Below are 21934 nucleotides of genomic sequence, written 5' to 3'. Positions count from 1 at the left end.
CATTTGAAAGGAAGCAAACAGAATGCCCAGCTGTGAACTGGGAAAGCAAGTCAAGTTGTATGCAGCATCTGGAATTCTCTTGCTTTTATCTTTAAATAGTTTTTGAAGACTTTGAAATTAAGTGCAAAGTAGATGCAAGAGATTAGGGAGAGGTTTTAATATTTTTATTATGTCTTACCTTCAGAAAAATGTGCTTTTGGTAACCATTTCTTACCTTCAGAAAAATGCGCTTTTGGTAACCATTCTATTTGAATTTACAGTCTAGTGCTTGACATGCTCAGAAGTTGTATGTTTTGATGAATATTTTATGAGAAAATTTCTTATTTGCTGCATAGAATGTACATTGTCAGTGGCACGCTGCAAATGAAGAGCTGAACACACTTGAAGTAACATGACTACAACTTCATTTAGCAACAATAACTGCGTAAGAGGAGCAGGCAGACAGTTCTTGACAAATTCTCGTCTTGCTGTTTCGCCATGTGGCACACAAGCCAGTGAGCATCCACTATGGTTTGAAATGAGCTATGTAACTTTGTAAGACCAAATCAACCCTTCAGAGATAGCACTCTTCTTGACTCATTAGAGTGACACAAAATGACCTAAGTTGTCTCAAAATGGCCTGATAGAGCTTGATCACCCAAATCTACGGTGCACTAAGTTAAAACAAAGCAGTTATTTTCTCATTAGTTGTTCATTTTTAGTACACTTTAACGTATTTAAATTAATATTTTTAAAAAACCATATCACTTTTTGTGGAAGTCTTGTCAAATGAGAGTTTAAGTTCATGAATCAAAAAGTTATGATTATATGAATAGTGCTTCTGCTGTAATGTGTATTAAAATATAGCAGCCTTTAATGAACAGATGCTAGGAGCCATTTGCTTTTTCCTAATAATGGGAATAACTCAATTTTTTCTGTTAAAAACTCTTTTAGAATGTTAACATCAGCACGTGTTATCCATATACAAGTAAGGAGCCGTACCATAAAAAGATTTAACTTTACCAAACGGATCATAGGAAGCTTAAACAATGTTTGCCCATTGAGAAAGAGTGCAATGTGCTTGGAAGTTCTCATTTTTCAGTTTCTTAAATCCTGGACATTTCTGAAAAACAGAAGATCAGAATATGATTTTACCTACATATGTCTGCACATGAACCAGCCTGGTATAAAGCAGTCAGAAGCATAATACTCATATTTTGTCATTCAGTCTTCTCAGTTTATTAGCATTGTTTGCATTTGACTATTTTTTGCTCTTTTCTGCATGTGTTTGTTCATTCATCAGGAAGCTATGCCATAAAATCAAGATCATGATATTAAAGTATTCCCAGCTCAACAACAAAAGGATGTGGTAAAGTTCAGGAAAGTGAGCAGTGCAAGTGCCTGGCATCAGGTGACACTTGGCAGTGGTTGTGCATTTCTCTGGCATGGGGCAGCTGGATAGGAGTCTCCAGAGAGTGCAGGTAGGACAACCAGAAAGTGATCAGAAACCTCACGTCACATTTTGAAGAAGAGACAACCCAACCATGATCCTAAGCTGCTATGAGATAGCAGGTTAGAAGCCTGCTCTCACAGACTAGTCAGGCTGTGGGATGAACACACCTCTTTGGTACCAGACTTGGTCAGTTCCACCCTCTTTTGAAGTCTGACTTAGCATAGTTCCCTGAAGACTATGCTACTAAAGTCATATTCTACAGTTCTGGCTGCTGTTTCTTTCAATACTGCCAGTTAGATGTGGTCCCCAGTGTGAATCAAACTGAATAATAAAAGAGAAAGGGGAATGCAACCTAGATGTCAGCAAAACAAACAAATATTGGTACAGAATCAAAAATCAAGCTACAGCTGCACATGCACAGGGAAGGATTTTAGTGCTTGTGGTCATCTCTAGCATGGTCTGTCTTGCAAAAATGTTCAGGACCATCATTCAAAAAAAAATCCACTTAAAAAAACAACCAACAGCTGACTACCAGTACCAAATTAATTTCTTGCAGGAAAATCATCTATATCTTGTTGATTGCTTTGTGACAAATGAGCAAGATCGGCCTCCGTATCTGCCTATATCTGGTGAATGTTACATGTTTTTGAACTGCATCATATGGGAGAAATTGATTTATAAGTAAGAGGTAAAAATAACTTGTCTGATGTATCATAATTAAGGATTGATCTGTGAAAGAGCTATGCACATGCTTTTTGTTCCTCATTCTGAGTAGTTGAGCCTGCTTCAGCTAACGCACCAGAGAAGGTGGTAGATAGACCTATATACCTGTGCAGGACCAAAATTTCAAAATTTTTGGAATCTCTTTGTTTGGTACTTGAATCCAAATAAGTGCTTAGCCCAGAATCCTGAAGCTTGGATGTCGCAGGTGAAAACAAAGGTCAATTTTAGCGACATTTATGAATAAAAATTTTTGGTTTCTGGTATTTGTAGATTAAGATTTCAGTACCTCTTACTGAAAACCAAATAGCACTGATATAAGACAAAAATATTCCTTAATAGAAACAAAAATGTAAAGAAGAAGAAATACACATGCTAGAAAGCCTTTATTAGATGTTTTTTTTTCCTTGTTCCTTTAAGTAGTCTGTTCTTTCTCAGGGATTTGTTTCTTCTTCTAACTCCCTCTTCTGTGGTCTTTTCTTTCAGATGATGCCAATAAAGGGAAAAGGCGAGGCTTCAAAACAAACAAACAAACTGGAGTCCATTGTTTCTGGTGCTTTCAGTATTGATTTACTTGCAGCAGAGCCATTTTTTGCATACAGAGTTTTAATGATTTCAAAACAAAGGATATACAAACAAACAGAGAATTGAGGGGTGTACTTAATATACCTTATTTACTACTTTTATTGAAAAGAGAAGCTAAGGCTGACCTGGAGACATAGTTCTGTGCAATGCCAGATCTGCTGTAGGTCCAATACCAGTCCTGCTTGTTTGTCTCTGACATTGGTAAGGGTTGGGAGTGCAGTGTGGGCTGCATGCTGAGTTGTTAAAAGTGTGTGTGGAGTGTCTGATGTCAATCACCAGCAGTCTTCCAGCTGCTTGAAGACCATCACTGATAAAATCTTATGGGAGCTCTCTCATCTGCAAGTGTAAACAAAAAGAAACACAGATCCCTGGAGTGGTATGATGAACATGAAAAAAAAGTAATCAGGAAATCTTCAGGGATTGAAAGAAAACATGGTGTACCACGTGTTGAGTAAGAGAGCATAGCAAAAGGTACAGTCATTTTGGATCTGAATGCAGTTTTGTGGGAAGAGCCCATGAAAATAACCATGTGAATTACTAAGCCTAAATCTGAGTTCTCACTCTTCCTTAGTGTTCTGGCTCAGTAATTAACAACGTTTAATGTGTTCAGGCCTTATGTAATTGAGAACGAATTACTATTAAGGCAGCCCCTCTGATAGCTGGTGGAAGACGAGCTTTGTACAGAAACCGGATGAAAAGAGGAAAACGTGAAGTAAGTTATATAAGCCAAAACAACATTATAGAATAAAAGATAAAAAGAATCTTATACCTCTAGTATCCTTTTGGCCAGTTGATCAAAAGATGAAAAACAATATGGGATCTGGATTTTGCGGCTGAAATATAATAACAGTATGGTATTGAAAAACATGCTACTTATCTCCCATGCTCATACATTAAGTTCTGCCTGATGCAAAATTCTGCACTAATAATATTGGCCTTTGAAGGACTGCTTCTTGCTCCTTTTTTTTTTTCCCCCAGATAAACTGGTGCTTGTACATGAGGATTATGCATAATAAAATATTGATGAAAAGATACGTTCAGATATAAACAAAGGTGAACTAGTGCAAGAAGTGATTAAACCTATAAAACAGATTATCAAACAGAACACCCTGAATTCCTTTTAGATGCACAGCATAGTTTTTTAGGAGAAAAAAGTACACTTGAGTTTTCTTAAAAAAGGAGATTTTTTATAATGCTTGGTGAATCATCCCAATAATTCCTCCAGCCTTAAGAATGGGAGTTTGTTCTAATTATTAATGTCTACTTTTCCATCTGCATATTAGATTGTCTATGCCTTTATCAATTATACTGCAAATGTTTATTTATCAACATTAATTTTATCTATAGGTATATACCGAGTAAATAGAGAGATTCTTCTTATCCAACGAAGCTAGGTAGTACTCTGAGATAACTATTTGGACTTCCTCTTTTGTCAGAGGAGGGAAATAACTACCTATTAGAGGTAGTTCATCCTGTCCTGCTATGATTTTACACTATGCTGGATGGCTTGTTACTTGGAATGCTTCTACTTTAAAACATCATCTTTATAAGCAAAATGCTTCTTGAGGTCTGTGTGCCTTTTACTAAGTCATTTTTCTAATCTTTCATCATTCTCTAGCATCTTCTTTGCCTTTTCATATTTATTTACATTATTCCCAAATCATCATAATTCAATACAAATTGATGTAGTGACCAGGCTAAATACATCAGAAGGCATAGGGTGTTCTAGATTCTGTCTTGGTTTTGCCTGAATACGTCTGTGCTCTATTTCTGCCTTCTATCCTTTATTGGATAAGAAGAAATTTTAATACTTACTTACTATTAAATGGGAGAATTTGTGAGTTTGGGGGCCAACACTGACAAAATCTGAGTGTCACCTTTGTGTCTCTCTTGTGGCTTAGGATTTCCTTGGAATTGTGGCAACCATTAAATATGAATTTGATATTAGCTAGAGAAATGGCTGAGTCTGGAATGCTTCATCTAGGATTGGAAATTGTTTCTCTAACAGAGAATTGTTTCTCCATCCAGAGCACTGAATAGCTGTGAATTAAGACGAGCTGCATGTTTGGGTGGCACTGAGAACTTGAATCCATAATCTGTCATCATCCAATAATAAAACCTGCCAGTTTTGCTGTGCACAGTAATAAAACAGAAGATATGTTGAGTGGAAGACCTGCCAAGGCGGTGGCGGGAGGGGCTGACTCTGTCTTAACTACAGCAGTGCAGCAGTAATTGCTGGGCTTTGAAAAAATTTTGTACTCTACCATCCCGCCCCTTTTTATCTCCACAGCAGTGGGAAGGCAGCAGCAGTCAGGAGAGGGAGGAGAGTGATGGACGCTGCGCAGAACGGAGGGAGGGAGGAGTAGGAGACGGGAATGCATAATACGTGAGTGACAGAGGGTGTGCAGGCGGCTGGCAGAGTCCAGAAGACGCGGATGTTCATACCCCAGGGTCCAGGTAGGTTTGTTGTCCCTCTGTCTGAGACGGTAGTTGCTTTGGAAGCATCCTGTTTCAGCTGCAGAGATGTTCCCTGTCCAGCCCAAGGGCTCTGCAGGCAGCACCTGTTGCAGCAGGGACGTGGTTTAGCAGCAGCAGAAACTGAGTATGTCGCTCATCCATGAGGGGCTGCTGGAGGGTGAGAGTCTGCTAAGGTTTCTGTTGTTCCAGCAGCTCGTCTTTCTGCTCTGCAAAGCCGGGCAGGTGGAGACAATAGTCTTTCCAATGGAAAATCCTGTTCTCAGGGGATGCTATCAGGATGCAGCTCAGTCTAAAGTTGACAATTTTTGACTCTCAAAAAAGAACAAAACATTAATTGGCAGTGTAATTAGGTGAAAATAGAAGTGGAGGAGCTGCTTGTACACTGTATTTTAAAGGAGAGTGAGTTGAAAGAATGAATTTTTCAAATAATCATCTAATAAGGAATGAGTTTTAAACATTAGTAATTACAATATGATGTGGAAGTGATTACACTTAGAAATACTGCTTTTGCTTCTTGCTTTTGATGTATTGATTCTATATAAGACATTGCATAATTCACTTTTGTTAACCCAGGTAAAGTTAAGATCAAGTGTATATGGAACTGCTTGCCAAAAATCAGTCACTGTTTTTTAATGAGTCTGTAATTGCTTTATAGCGCAGATGTGAAATAACATGTGATTTTTAAAAATGTTATTCATTATATAGAAGCCAAAAGTGTTTTGGTTTTTGGTGTTTTTTACACACATTTTCTAGAAGAGGTCTTTCAGTTAAGTACTCAGCATTTTGGGACTCAGCCATGAGGGCAGTTTAATAACTGAAGGTAGAATGTGATATATTTAGTTTATCTGTCCCTTAAGCCTAAAACAAGCTTCTCTTACTAAACAGATTTCAGTGTTTCCATGTGGAAAGACCCAAAAGAACCAGATTCCTGAGGAAATCAAATAATTTGTGGTATAATAGGCTTAGAATTGAAATGGCCAAATGTTTGATAATATAAGAGCTACCACATTTCAAGGATATACTATTTCTAATCTGTTGTTGTTACTGGGGTTTATGTTGTTATTGATTTCCAAAGCACAGTTTTTGCACTTCAGCTGTTTTCAAATACGCTTTTGTGTTTTAAGAGCTTTAGATGAAGAAATCAATGATGTTTACTAAATTTACATCTGAGCAAATTAATTAACACTGATAATGGGAGCACATGCTTATTAGCTTGTAAGTGTGGTCTGTGTCCTGGACACATGAAAATTGATGGGAAAACATGGTCTCTGTTTTTGTGAAGGCTAGTGCTGGGCAGTTTATTTGTGCTGTCAGCATTTTGAAGGTTGAAAAATAGTGCTGGATGTGTTTCAAATTGTTGGTACTAGTGAATGAGATCTATCCTCATGCATTCAAATCTACTGTGCAATTCTTCCCTGAGAAGCTCTTGTGAGCCTTATTTAAAAGAAATTTTCAGAATTGGGTCTAAATCATAGCATGTATTAAGATCTCTACTACCTATGGAATTTTGTTATTTAAGCTTATTATCTTCAAGGCGGTTTTATTCGCTTTGGAATTGCATTTAAAAAAATAGAGTGCCTAAATCTACAAATGCTTACATGAATATTTTAATTAGCATGTAAATATGATGACAGAAATTGAACTGTTGGAAAAGCTGTGAAAGCATATTCCTTTAGTTGTATAACACTAAAGAAGAGCATCACTACAGAGGTCTGTGAGGATCTCATTCATTGTGTACCAATGATTTGTAGCAATTTGAGAGAAAAATATTGATGACCCACAAATCACCTTTGATATTGTTACACAGCTACCGTAGTTGTTCAGAACTGTGTCATGATAACAGTGAGGGGATTTTTTATCAGTTTAAAAGTGGTCTATAAGCTTAACAGAACTTTAATTTTAGAATGTTTCATTGAAAAATTGGAAAAGTATGCCATTGCATCACACTTTGAAGAAAGAGTGATTTAAAAATTGTCTCAGCTGCATCTGAAGTGTTTTAGTCCAACGTGGTTTTGGAAGCATCAGAATAGTAAAGTGTATGTATGATTCTTGCTATTATTTGAGATAGGATATCTGATGCAATTTAGCTAAATTTTATTTCTGAATAATCCCAAACTCTTCCAGGGTGTTGCTGGTATCGGGTCAGTTTAGTTGTTCACTAAGAAATATGAAAATGTAGTAGGCAAGAATAAATAAAAAGAATATGCTGAAATTATTTGCTTATGGACTATTAGGTCTTGACCTTCTAAAAATATGATCACACATATAACTATTTTTACATGTGTAATCCTCTTGATCAGCTGTATTCATTTGTAGAAATTGTGCTTGCATTTCAGCTCTACAAGACTGGCCAATTAAGGTATAATAATTTTTGTATATAGAGGTGAATATAACAATTCTTTTCCTTTCTACAAATAAGCATACATACTGTTTAAATGCTTCTCTCAATGTGCATTAAGAGTCAGATGCTATATAATATCTCCATCATCAAATTGAATCTTACAAAGCCACTGCTGTCAGTTGTAGGCATTTGTCATAGTTCCACAAATTCAAGAATTATGTCTATCTAATAGGAGCTACATTAATATTTCTTAAGGAAAAAAAAAAGTTTGACAGGAGGAAACAATAGTACAGGCCATTTGTCTTACTCCAGGTGGACCCACTGTTACGTATTTTATTCAGAAAAAAAATACCAAATCACAAATGATTTCACAAATGTCTGCAAAGTCTCATTTGCTTAAGTCATTTTTTCAGTGAATAATCTCACTGGGAAATACTTTGTGTAAATAAACACTTCCAAGATTTAGCTTACTCTGCATATGAGAACTTGAGGCAGCTTGCAGAAAGAATTTTCAAACTGTGAATTCTGAAATATACCTCAAATATGAAAAAAATGTTTCATAGACTGGCTTATGATTATTTCCTATAAAACTAAAGTTGTAGTTTCTTGTACTGAAATAATTTGTAAATCCAAACCAATGCTGCAGTTAAGATAAGTATGCCTGTACTTACTCAAACAGGCCTATTTGACAGGCTAAATTTATCTGGGAAAATTAAACAACAGAGAAGATGCTTTGCATGTTTATCACAGCTTTTATGTTTGTGGATTTTTTTATCAGGACAGAATTTCCTGTAGAATGTAATAGCAATGTATATTTTTCTATACTGAGATACTTTTGTTTATCTAATCTTGTATCTTGTATAGACTCATTAATTTGAATACAGTTAAAATTCTCATTTTCTGATGGCAAAAGAAACTTCTCAGTCACTTATCCTGGACTGGTCCAATATGTTACTGCTTTGAATTGTTTCAAGCTTTGCTTCATTAAGGATTTAACATGGCCTTAATTCAGCCATCTGTTATGGGTTTGGCAGGCCAACAGATCTGAGGTACTGGTAAGAGCTTTAGAAATTTCCCACATTTTTAAAGGTTAGGAAAAGGGCTACCTTTATGAATAGATTTTGAATAATTCTCAGGAAGACAATGGTGCAGAAGTGGGGTAAAAAATGCTTGTCATTCTCTGAAGCTCAGGGTCCCTTGTCTGCCTTTAGCTTTGCTGAAAGGCAATTAGCATTTCAACCAGCCAATTTGGTTACATGCAATGAAGTACTTGGGTTTGTAATTCGCTGCTTTTGGCTTGGTGCTGTTGAGAACTAGTTTTGTGTAATCCTCTCAAAGCACCTTTCTTTCCAGCATAGTTATTGTTGCTGGTCTTAAATAACTAATAAACAAAGAGGTTTCCTTGTCTTGGGCTGCAGGGTGCCTTAGAAGAACAACAAGAAATATCCAGTTAATAGGGGAATAATTATAATTATTAAATAGTGATTATTAAATTGTGACGTGAGTTAAAAGGTTTAGAAAGCCAGGCAAAGCAGCATACATGATAAAGGTAGTGTAAAAAGGCTTTGGTTCCAAACAAATTTTACTTAAGGAGTTCTCTTCTCTGAGAAATAAATACTTTATCATGCGTTTTATCTAAAAACGGATTGCCCAGATTTAAGAGATTAATCCACAGTATAGATTAGAGTGAGGGCCCCATGCTAATCATCTTTACAAATTACACAAATGTATTTTTAATTCTACAGAAAGAAGTCTTTGGGGGACTGCAACACACAGATTCTTTAATTAAGTCAATATAATTTGTTGCAATCTAATGAAAAATGTAGAAAAGAACCTTGTTTTATGTATGCCTTAAATTCTTGTATTTAGTAATACCCTTTTTTGAACTCAAGAAAATCTCACTGATTCAATTACTGTGATAATTAGGCAACACGTTAAAAATTCTGTTTGGCTCATACATGTGTATTAAATAGTAAGAATCCATTGTGGATAGCAACAGTTCTGTCGGTGTACCTGAAACAATGCCATCTAATCCTTGCCATGAGGCTCTAATTTTGCTGTTCTGTACCCTAAAGTTTTGGGGTTTTTTCTTGCAATAACATTACGTGTAAAGCACTGATTTAGGATGACTTTAGTTTTAAGTGAAAAAAATTACCACTGTACTGCAGAAAACCATGATTTCTTTTTCTGGTATATACTGTTTATTCAGGCCATGGAAATTGATTTACAGCAGGTACTAGGTATTTGAAACTGTGATAGTTTTGTCCTCGGCTCCCGACATATGTTCTCAACATATGTTAAGTAAGAGTGTTGAGGACATGCAAAAAACCTCCAAAATTGAGTACAAATGGAAATTGTTGTGGAAGTTCAGATTGTACTTAAGTATAATAAATGGCTGATTTGCAGTGAAGCCTGCAGACCTTCATCAGCTGTATTTCTGGTTCCTTATGTGTTAAGAGCCTGATCCTGTGGCATGCTCAATCATGAAGTTACTTCTACAAGTATGAGCTGGGAGTGTTAGGCATCTTAGTGGGTCAGTCACTTGGTTTTGATTCAGTTTGGTTGTTGGTTTTTGGTTTATTGTTGTTTTTTTAATCTCCTTTCTTTTTGGTGCAAAAACCAGCTTGAGAGAGGGTATAAATGCTTACAGTGTCTGAAGTTACAGTTACTTGGTGCAAAATACCTAGGTAAAAATCTAGCTCTGGTTCTGGAGTACCCTGCAAATTGATTTCTGTCAGTGAAAGATGTTATACTGTTTTCATTACAACTACATGGGTGGAAAATTATTTCCAGTGTGGAGCTGAAAACTATATCTTTACCTTTTGCTTAAATTTATACTGTAAGTAGAACTGTTCATAAATACTGTCTTGCTTTTAACAGTATGTAGTCAGACCTATATATGAATAGATTCTTGTCAGTTGTGTGAGATAAATTGAAAGCTCTGCAGGTGAAGTCAGTGTGCTTGAACATAAAGCAAACTCAGATCCTTACTAATGTATTTCTCAACATTGTTAAGTAGCAGATTTCTGCCAAATTTTATTTACATCAGACTCTGATCTCTGTTCTAAATTTAAAGTAACCTTAATTAGCTCCAAGTTGTTACATTGGAGGTACTGTGGGTAAAAATAATCCAGATTTTACAGCTAGTCAAAATTATTTCCTGGTTCTCTGTTTGACTTGAAAATTATAAGATAACTGCAGATTTTTGTAGAAGACCTTCTGCTTGCTGCTGGAAGTACTGGATACAACACTGCTTGAGAGTTTTGCCCGTTATTCTCGGCTCAGAATTGTAGCAAGTGGTTACCTCAGGAAATCTCTAGCATTCCCTGGCATAAGAGATAACATTTGGTTCACCAGTGATGATTACATGTTTTAGAACTTAAAAATTAATAATACAGTTTAGATCCACTCAAGTTCTTCTGAGAAAATAAAAAAGAAATTGCTGGAAAACTTGCAAGGGGTAGTCTGGACTTCTTACGCTTTTTAACTCTGAGTGACCTCTAATAACAGGGTGAGATGATTTGGATTCCTCCTTATGCCTTTGTCTTGGCCTCAGCTTGCAGATTTACTGCTTTATGTATTGGTTCCTGGCTGTGATGATAGATGTACCTTTCTGACTAGTAAATATAAATATAATGGCAGGCAAGTTAAGTGTATTTTCTTCCTTAGGATAAGATGTCTATTTTGAAGAGTGCACGCCTTTTCCAAGAGGGGATAATTGAATGAGCAAGAATTATATGAAGTTGTTCAGGTTTCATTAAATTCACCTTTCCCAGTAATACATATGGTAATACAGAACAAGATTAAAAAAAAAAAAAAGGTGCAACTGTTAGAAAGGAAGTGGTCAGGGGAATAATTGACTGATGTCACTGTCATCAATGTTAAATGCAGATAAATCTTTTTAGCACCTGATGTGCTGCGGTACTGTTCTATCAAGACAGCAGTAGTGACTAGGGAAGTAGGCAACTGAGACCAAAAACTTCAAGATAGTGAAAGCTGACCAAGGGATTTCCAATGTTAGTAATAAGAAGGGCAATGTCAGGTATCTGACATGTCTTTGTAATAGAGAAAGACAGGAAAACGTAGAAGAACAGGAAGCAAAGACATTCAGTAACACTGAAGAATGCTCATGAAAACTGGTGAGATAGACTCTGCAACTATTAGCATAGTCCAGGGATGCAGACAAAGGCAGTATAATCTCACTGTTTATTCACCTTGAAGTAGGTTGAAGGCAAAAAAGGGATATAAGCAGATATTGTTTTGAAATGGTACTTTTGGAAAACTCTCTTCTTCAGTCTGTATTAGAGTGAGAGACTTACTTATTCCACATCTAAACAAAAAGCCCGAAGCAAAGAAGGAACAACAACCAGCAGAGCAGGCTTGGGTAATGCCTGCTTTCCATATGCCAAGTTTTGTTGTGTCCTCCTTTTCATATGTGTGAACTGTGGGAACTTTGAGGCTAGGCAAAACCTAGTCTGAAATAAAATCTTTCTCTTTTAATTTGGAACCTTGACAACATAGAAAGGAGAATTTTAGTAAATCAAATTTATTTTAATCCCTGCTGCTTTCCAACGTTGTTCTCCAATATTGTTGTCAATGTCAAGAGATTCTGAGAACGCCTAAAATAAAAATACTGAAAATATGCATGGTTTTAATATGTTTCTACAACAGGTGCAGCAATGGCAATGGCCTTGTGAAACTTCTTGCTCAGTGCTGTTCCTGTGTACTACAGAGAATCACCTCTTTACATATGAAAGAGCACATGTATCTGTCTCCCATTGTATTCAGCCAAAGATGCTGCTGGGTGCTGACATCTCTGCTGTGAATAGATTTCTCTCTGGCAACCACTGATAGCTGTAATACTGTACTCAATGCAAAGTAATAGGCATGCCAGTTTTTTAATGTTCGACTTGGCTGGGTATTTGTAATCACAGGGAGTAGACAAGGACAGTGAGTGAAAAGTGCACTTACTCTTGCTCCTCTGTGTCTGTGGGCTTTACAAATACACAGTGAGTTGTGTGATGATGGGCAGTGGTAACCAAGTTGTGGCCGCTGGGTAGGAACGGTGCTGCTTCAGCTTGTTGCTTCTCCTGTAAACAGCAGTGACAACTCTGAGGTAGAGGATACGTAATCACTTGTTCCATCTGCTTCTTTGTTAGTGAACCCTCTTTCTTTTGCCACTTTCCACTTCCTATCTGGCATTTTATGCTTATTTCATTTCAGATTTTTAATCTGGAGCAGTCTTCATTTCCCTTCTTGATCTCTCTATGTTTCATTAGGCTATAGATTCCCTCATACTTCAAAGTAAACAGCCAGGAGATCTTTTCATTCTTAAGGGTTTAACTTAAGCACAGAAGCCAGTGTAAAAATCTGCAGAAAAGACCATTCATTCTTTATAAACCTTAAAGTCTTCATCTGAAATTTGTTCCAGAAAATTACTGGGAACAGCAAGCTACTCCTGGTGATTCACCAGTTTCATAAGCCTACCTTGGCTCCAACTGGACAACAGGGTGAAATGGTATTCCTTATATAAATGGTGACATTACTGTGGAAATTACTGTGTGGAATCAGTGTATGATTTGTTAGATTCCACACTAGTATTCTGTATTTTAGTGGAAAATACAAATGGGCTTCAAAAAGTGCCATAAGATATATGCTGAAAGAAAATGTGAGTTAGTGATCATGACTTTACTTTTTAAAACTATAGGGTTGAGGAATGGGACTTTATACTTTTAAAATCCTTTAATCCAGAAACCTTTATTATAAACCACTTAGAAACATCATCTAGGCCTCAGTACATAGCATTGTTTCAAACTACCACTGATACTACAAATGATTATTTGAAATGGCTCGAGTCAGAACATGGTAACAGAATAGTTAATCCATTGATTTGAACATTCTCTAAAGATATGTGATACTCTATTGCTTGTTGTTGTTATAAAAACATTTTACTGACTTTCGTACATTAAGCTAACTAGACTATCTCAATATCCTGGATGGAGAGAAATTAACTCAATAATATTTAGCTGAAACAGAGGGGAGTGTTTGATCACCAAATGTATGGTTTACCAAAATTTATCAGTGATCAAGGACTAGAGTTTCAGCTTAATTTAAAAAACAAGTTACAAATTAGTCACCAGTGTTTTAATGAGGTGAGGGAAGTAAGGAAGGGTCCCCATATAATCCCTGATCTTGCAAAAGCTTCTACTGAACTTCATGCAATATATTTAATAAAGAACAAATTGTGTTCCTATTACTGTATCCCGCAGCCATAGGGAGGAGGAGAGAGATCCAGCAGGCAGGAATTGTGCAGCAAGATTGATTGATTGATTGAATTATTTTACAAACTCTTTTATAGACTTTTTTCTTCATAGTCTAATTGATCAAAGGATCAGCCACCCCCTGGGGTGATTGGCTAAAATCCTAAAACATCCATTGTCAAAATATTTTTCTACTGTACCATAAACAAGGCTTTGCAAGGTCTCAGGTGATCATAGTTTATAGAACTCTGCTACTAACTTCGTGAGAGAGAAAAGTATCTCACGGGCTTATAAAGAAGCAGGAAAATTTCTTGCTAACAGCATTTTTGTATCCACATGTTCCCATATAAATTTACAGAGGAATTTAGTGTACAAAGTGAGTTCATTTTTAATAAAGTAAAATACTGGGACCTGTAATATGTTTTCAGCTATTTGAATAATTTTTTTCTGCATTCTCTACGTCTAGATGCATGTTATTTTTATTACATCGCATCAATTTAAAAAAGTAATCACGATTTTCAGAGTTTCGTTTATATAAATAGAGTAAAAACTACTTCTGGCAGACTGTGCGAAGTAAATCTTAGTACAAATAACATAACAAGGAAGGATACGCACCAACTGAATAATTGATGGTATGATTGTGAAACTTCTCTTGTTCCGCAGGAGTAATCCTATAGTTTTAGAATGCTCTCTAGTAGAAGTAATAGAATTCAAGTAATTCTAAACTTCTTAATCTTGCCCTCAAGGATCATGTTTTCAGTATTATTTACTAGAAGCATGTACTGTGGGAAGGTACTGGTGAAGTCTATGACAAGGTAACACCTGAAGCTAAAAGGTCAACAAATTCCTCAGTTTAGTATGGATTATGCCTGCATCTGCAGACAGTGTAATTGTCTGAGAGTTTACAAAGGTTAGACAACTCTTCTCTTTCCAGCTTGGAGATTTTTTTTGTTTGTTTTTTTTTTTTTTTAGAGCAGTTCCACATAAAACCAGAAAAAATACCTTGCAAATTATTACATTTGATAATTTTAAATCCCAGGGGATTTATGTATATATATTTTATCTTTGCTTCCCACTGTAAGATTTTGCTGCACTAGAATTACTGAATGGATAGATATGTGAGAATAAAGCATTGTTTCTGTCAGACTGTTACACACTGAATTCCCAATAAGACCCATGGATATCTTGAAGGACTGTGTTCCTGGTAATAAAAGTTTAGAGTAGTGTGAAGCTATGCAGCAAAATTATTTTACTGTGTGACATTTTTTTTTCAGAAATAATAAGACACTGTTCAAGTGGGTGGTGAAAGGAATAGAGAAAATAGTTATTCCTGATTTTTTGCACTTACTTTTTTTGTTCGGCTGTTCCCTCTGTGATGTTCAACAGATTTAGGTGAATTTATTGTTACAGGCAGTTAAAATCAACTTACTTTGTCAACCCACCAGTCTTTGCTTGTGGGTATTCCGAAAAACATTGATAGTTTTTCTTGACTGTATTTCCAAGTTATACTTTGTTAATATGCCATGTCTGTGGATCTTTTTGTTCTTTAGCTAGCCTGAAAGCAGTTTCTTTCGAGTTCTCACAACATAAAATTTATCCTTGCCCAGAATTTGTTGAAAGATGAATCAAAGACTTGAAGTCTTTCTGAAGTTCTGTTAGTTTTAGTGGTCTCCTGAAACTATTATTCTCTGTTCAGTCCGGGATTAAAACTACCTGACTGCAAACATAAAACATTCAGAGTATGTGTTAGACCTCAGTTCTGATTCAAATTTGACGCACAAAGATGTGTTTCAGTGTACTCATGACATTTACTGTTTTGCTGATAATTTATGACTAAATATTAGTAACTGCCGCTCATAAAAAATTAGAGCAAGTGCTTTGCAAACATGTCTGATTTTAAATGTTATTAATATACAAATATTAATGTAGTATGTTCTGTACAATTTATACAACTGTGATTGACCAGATTTGTCCAGTAATTGTAACACTTGGAAGAATTATTTTAAGCAAAGTGACATTTTATTTATATATTTAATTACACAAATTCTGCTTGTATCTTGTACAAAAATTTTAAAAAGTAATAGTATAAAATAACGACCACAGATTAAAAGAAGCTTGGTGAGGGAGCTAACTCAATTACATGATGTTGTAATGCATTTTGGTGTTTAGAGCACAACTTTGTTCTCTTGGCTTTTTCCAAGACGGCTAAGTTCCTTTTGTCAGCAATTTGCCCTATCCAGCATCCATGTTCTCATTTCTGGTCTGCAGTGTACAATGTAAGCCTCTGCAGAAAAATGCAACCATTTGAAATTTGTTGTGTCAGACTCTTTTAAAAGTGCATCTTTCACAGTATCAACACCTGATGACTTCACTGGGACTTAAAATCATATTTTACATCACAAAACTGGACTCCAATGTAAGAGAAATGAACCACCTTAGTTTTAAGTTTGTATATCTTAATAGAAAATACTAGACATTTTGCAGAAAGAAATAGAAGTAGAAGCCTGGCTGTACAAAGACTGCAGTGGCATTTAAAAATATCACAGTGGTTGTCAGGGACAGGAACACGTGAAAGCATTATGGGATAAGAAAAGACTCAAGTGAATATGCAAATGTGTAAGAGTATTTAATGGTGAATAAGATGTCAGAAAATGATCTGTGTGATGACTGCAGGTATCCAATCCTTCAGCCTTCCTGTAATTTTTTGTGTATTTTTAAATAAAGTTTAGAGAGCAAAGAAAATGGAAATAGAACTGTCAACCTTGAAGCCAATTTTTTGTTGATTGAAAATGAAAAAAAGTTGTGGTAATTTCATCGGGTTTTTTCTTAAAAGAAGTTCTTTATTCCTCCACTTGAAGAAGTCAATAAATACTGTCTAGAAAATCACTAAATTAAAATTATGAAAATAGAATTAGATACTCATGACAATTACATCATATGATTTGATTGTAGTGGAGACCTATGCATGTTTTAATCGCATTTCTTAAACTCACAAGATGATCACGGTATTTAAAGAGTTGAGAGGGGTCAACTGGAATGGTAAGGTCAACCATGAATGCTTTGTGTATTTTAGATTCACAATTTATTTTTAATATTTTTTTTCTATAGGGATGCCCTCTGCTTCTTTATTAGTTTATTTGCTTTTAGCATTATTCATTCATTTCACATCTGGAGAAACAGAAGTGAAGTTCAGTGGACAAACAGAATTTGTAGTCAATGAAACAAGTACAACTGTTATACGTCTTGTGATTGAAAGGACAGGGAAGCCTGCTAACATCACAGCAGTTGTGTCGGTAAGAAACCATGGCAGTGATATTCTCAGTAACTGTGGATAACTTTCTGAAGGGCTTTTTGGGAAGTGTGGGCTCAGATACATGGAAAGTTGTGAGTATAACTGATAAGACAGACAAGTGAGAGCCACAAAGAAACCTGTTTCCTCTTCTCTGAACTTGTAATTTCACTGTTCTGAAAGGAAGAATAGTCTTTTTCACAATGGTTATTTCAAGCCTTTAGCTTCTAAGAAGGATGATTCAGGTGTGGCAGCTATGCTGGTTCAGTGGCTTCTCTCCATTTAGTCTCAGTGCCCAACTGTAAACTTAGTCTAGACCCTTTGCTATTTTGACATGACTGCCTTTCTAGTCTCTCCTCTAACCACCTCACTTACAGTAGAATCAGGGGAATTTTATTCTTGAAAAAATTCACTGAGATGAAAGGAGGGAAGTTTTTCATGGAACACTTAATCTTGCCAACTTTGGTGATCAAATTGTTAATCTAGGTTGAATGCCTAGGCTCCTTCCAGTGCTTAGAATGGAAGGCAGAAGGCAGTTACATCCTAAGGTAAGTTTAATTCATGTAGAGTGTTATGAGGTGATCAGTGCTTCCTGTACAGGCATAGCTTTTTCAATACAAAAACTTTTCATATGGTGCATTATGCAAAACATACCCAATTGCAGGGAAGGAAGTCGTAAATGGTTCTGAATAAAGTGTTCTGTTGTTTTATTGGGTTTTTTTTCACCTGTTTACTCAGCATGAATAAAATGGGTTTTTATCCATGTACCTTCTGTCCAGAAATTAACTGTATGACAGCAGGGGAAATTGTGGGAAGACTTATGTTCAGAAAAGAGATTTGAATGAGTCTAGAATGATAATATAGAAGATATTTAGAGAAGAAGGAGGTGACATTTTGTTGTGTGTTTATTGCAGATTTATGGAGAAAATACAGGAGACTTTTTTGACACATATGCAGCTGCATTTATACCTGATACGGAAACAAACCGAACAGTATATATATCTGTCTGTGATGATGATCTTCCAGAGGCTGATGAGACATTCACATTTCACTTGACACTACTGGTAAGTCTCAATTTTTCAGTTTATCTATTCCACAGAAAACACTGGGTAATCTAATATAGACAAATGATATTTAATAGGTTTCAGAGTAGTCTTACTGCTCATGAGCAGTAATAGGTAAGAACTAAAATCTGGAGTCTGAGCAGGATGGTGCTTATTGCCCTTCAGAAAGTTTGCATTTCTGTGGATGTCTCTGTGTCATGTTGCTGTGCCTGACACTTCAGCAGGCACTGCATTCAGCTGTGGACGTTTGAAGGTGTACTAGAGCCCAGAAGATTTAGATTGTGAAGACTCAGCCTTTCCTGTTTTCCTGCCTGGAGGAGAGGGTGGAAGCAGCAGAAAAAGAGGATGACTTTCAGTCCTCCAGAAGCAGAGCTTAAATGTGGCTTATCTAAACCCAAACAATTTTATAAGTACTTACAAATAAATTTCTTCATATTGTTCTGTCTCATGCTGCATGAGAGAGGTTCGCATTCACGTTTTTTTAGCTAACAGTTCATGGCTAAGTAAGATGTCAGTTTTGTAAAGATAAATTTTCTATTTCATTGGCAATTATTACACATCTATGGGAATGTTTGCAATGAATATAAAAATGCATATTTTCCCTTCCTTCTTACTTTGATTTGTAAAGGTATCTCAATTTTACAGTGCTATAAATATCTGCTTCTTAAAGCTGTTATCCCAGTATATCCTTTAGCTGGTATCCCACTATAATAGCTTCAAAGTTTCAGTTTTATACAAATGTTAGGGAAAAAAGAACAACTTTGGAATTCCTGTCATTGTTAAATGCTTCATATATGGTTTCCTATTGATATGCTGTTAATAATTGTTAAACCATTGTTAATCATTTGCAAAATTTGTTTCAAGAAATTTATTGTTGACTGTGTAGAGTGTATTTCCACAGTAATTAAGAATTATTTTAGTGCATTCTATTGCTTTAAACAATTTTCATTGTGATATATAATAAAAAGACAACATTTTTTGTAAGCTAATATTAACTCTTAAAAGACAGTAAAATCAAAATGCCTGTTTTTTTTCATCACCATACTTAATACCTTATTTTGGTTTTAATTTTAGAAACCATCTGCAAGGATAAAGCTTGGCTCACCCAAATCTGTCACTGTAACAATCTTATCAAATGACAATGCCTTTGGAATAATTTCTTTTAACATGGTACGACTTTTTATATGGTATATTTTAGAACATTTTAGAAAACATAGAGTTGAAATTGTCAAAGATGCTGGTTAGTTATTCACCCAAGTCCTTTGAAAACAGATGCTGAGTTACATCTCTGAAAAACATCTCTAGAGATAATTCGTACATATGTATGTAATTCATACATATATTCAGCTTTAATATTTCTATAGGCTTTTAGGTGTTGAGATGTTGCCTGAGATCCTCAAACTTGGATGAATATCTGTGTTGCTCATCTAAATGTAAAGCTTTTAAATATTGTTCAGTCCCACTGCCCCTCAATATCGTATGGAGGAAGTGAGGACTAATACCATAGAAAAGTTAAAGACACAGCTTGGAAATTTTAAGAATATACACATTTTTCTCAGGTGAGCAAGCTGTGAGAGCAGCATCATAATATAATACCTTCTGGGGATAAGACAATGTTGTGACTCTAGTAGTATGGAGGATATTTGCAATAATACAAAGTTTGTGTTAGTAGAACAAGAAGCTGTGCTTTATTGCTGGCATTGTGGCAGTATACTTTTCAGAAGACTTCCCTGAAAAAAATCCAATATAAGAAATGTTAGCACCACTGTATTAAACCACACTGCTCCCTGAAGTGCTGTAATTCTTTGAAATATCTTAGCTTCAACAGTTTGATAGACGGAGTCCATTATCTAGTTATCTAACAAAGGAGTTTTTAATGGAGAAAACCTATTTTTAACAGGGTTAGGAATTACTTTAAACAGGTGCTCATATGCCAGTGCTTAGTATATGGTAACTATGCTCATTTACAAAAAACCAAAAAAGAACCCCACAAGAAAACCCATTCTACATACATTATGATTTTTTTTTAATCTGAAACTTTCCAAGCTTTTTATTAGCTGAACTAATTGGTTGCTACGAAATGTATGCCATCAGCGGACTGGTTTGTGGATTGGGTTGTCTGTGGGAGTTTGGTATTTCTATGGTAACAGTTTCTTGCTTCTGCTGTGATATTTGATCTGTGCCTTATTGCTTGTCCCTTTTCTTCCTTATTAGTCTGCCTTAATCACAGTGAATGAGCCTAGGGGCAGAAATGAATTTGTGCCTCTCACTCTAATTAGGGAGAGAGGAACCTACGGGATGGTCATTGTAACTTTTGAGGTGAGTTTATCAAAAAGGCTTCATACCTTTGTCTATTAGATGAAACTGTGAGGCCATAATCATAGTTTATCAAAGTGTTTATTAAAGTGAAAGGACTAAATGTTTACATTTTAAATTCTTTTTCATAAAATGGAAATATATTACCTTTCAATGGAAAACATTGCAGTTACCTAACTGCTTAATATAAGGAAAAATGAAGGTATATTAAAAAAATTAGTATTCTCTGTCGTTTAGGAAGATATCTGAGGCAGCATTAGTTGGTATTATTAACAAACAATGTCTATTGAATATGTAAGAAATTTCTTGTGTATTTCTTCAAAATTTATAAGCACCTGACTCTTTAATGCTTGTGCCACCTTCAAATATGTAAATGTAGAGCTCAATATTTAGTGAAATTCTGTATCTGTAAGATTGTATTTTGAATTCCCAGACATTTCAACCTTTCGAAATCATTACTTGAATATTTAGGCCATTATTCACATACTTAATTTGAATGGGATATACGTATTGCCTTTGTTGTGAGAGGGGGGATTTTTTCCTTGTCTTGTTCTGATTCTATTACATTCTTTAAAATTACAGGTAATTGTTTTTTATATCAAAATTCATTTATCAGTTGTCATCAAATTTTTAATCTAGATGTGTCAAAATCTGAAAAGTTTTGTACTGGATGTTATTGCATACTAAATACAGAATGTATAGATGATGTACAGCATGAGATTCTTTATGTTATTTATTGCAGATGTTTGTTTTAAAATCCAGTAAATTTTGTTATCTGCACAGTTCATCAGATTCATCTCAGAATGTAGTTTATGTACATATGTTGAAAAAAATTTACAAGATTTTCTAAACCAAAACTCTAACATATTGCCTCTAGGGGTCTTACTATTTTTTTAGGTTTTAGTATTAACTGTAATTTCCTTAGTATCACAAGTCAAGACACAAAGGTCACCAAACCAGTAACTGCTATTATTTTGTCTAGGAAGTGATTAGGAAATGCTAATTAAATTTAAAAAGAAAGACTACCCTTTCTGTTATTTAAAAGAACCCGTTATGCATCAATAGATGTTCTCAAAGGCCTGTATGGAAGTAGTTTTCTTCCCCTTTCTCTGGGGATACATAATTTCTTCAGAGTGCCTACCCTGATTTACTCCATCTGCCAAAAAAGAGTCAATTTTCACAACTGGATGTGTGTGCATATGATCAGGAGGTGACTGAATAAATAGTAATTTGTTATGCATTTCACACACTGTATATTGGCCATTGTACTAGATTTTTACACCTTCTCTGTATATTTCTTATCAAAAAAATCACTCATTTGCAGATAGAAGATGGACCAAACTCAGCTGAAGAAGACTTAAGTCCAGCCAGAGGAAATATTACATTTACCCCTGGGAGATCAGTGTTGATTTATAATTTAACAGTGCTTGATGATCAGGTAAAAACAAG

At 35.4% G+C, this 21934-nt stretch overlaps 1 protein-coding gene across 18 annotated transcripts in view; it reads left to right on the top strand.

Moving 5' to 3' along the window:
* Nucleotides 1–5044: 5044 nt before the first annotated feature.
* The window catches only part of ADGRV1 (adhesion G protein-coupled receptor V1), a 310923-nt gene continuing 294033 nt past the window's right edge, over nt 5045–21934 (top strand). For 10 of the 18 annotated variants that reach the window (XR_007201087.1, XR_007201088.1, XM_048292637.1 and 7 more), the window contains exons 1-6: nt 5051–5194; nt 16925–17109; nt 18020–18169; nt 19244–19339; nt 20384–20488; nt 21810–21923. Coding sequence is in view for 14 of the 18 variants with exons in the window: in XM_048292637.1 (XP_048148594.1) it covers nt 5173–5194; nt 16925–17109; nt 18020–18169; nt 19244–19339; nt 20384–20488; nt 21810–21923 (672 nt within the window). In the remaining 4 variants the exon portion in view is untranslated. Of the gene's footprint in view, nt 5195–16924; nt 17110–18019; nt 18170–19243; nt 19340–20066; nt 20071–20383; nt 20489–21809; nt 21924–21934 lie in introns of those variants that run through there. The other 8 variants (XR_007201086.1, XM_048292630.1, XM_048292635.1 and 5 more) reach the window with 4 other exon arrangements.

This window comes from Corvus hawaiiensis, chromosome Z (genome assembly GCF_020740725.1).
Source record: "Corvus hawaiiensis isolate bCorHaw1 chromosome Z, bCorHaw1.pri.cur, whole genome shotgun sequence".
Classification (NCBI taxonomy): domain Eukaryota; kingdom Metazoa; phylum Chordata; class Aves; order Passeriformes; family Corvidae; genus Corvus; species Corvus hawaiiensis.
The sequence above is the reverse complement of the archived record's forward strand: the minus strand, read 5'-3'. Positions and strand labels throughout refer to the sequence as shown.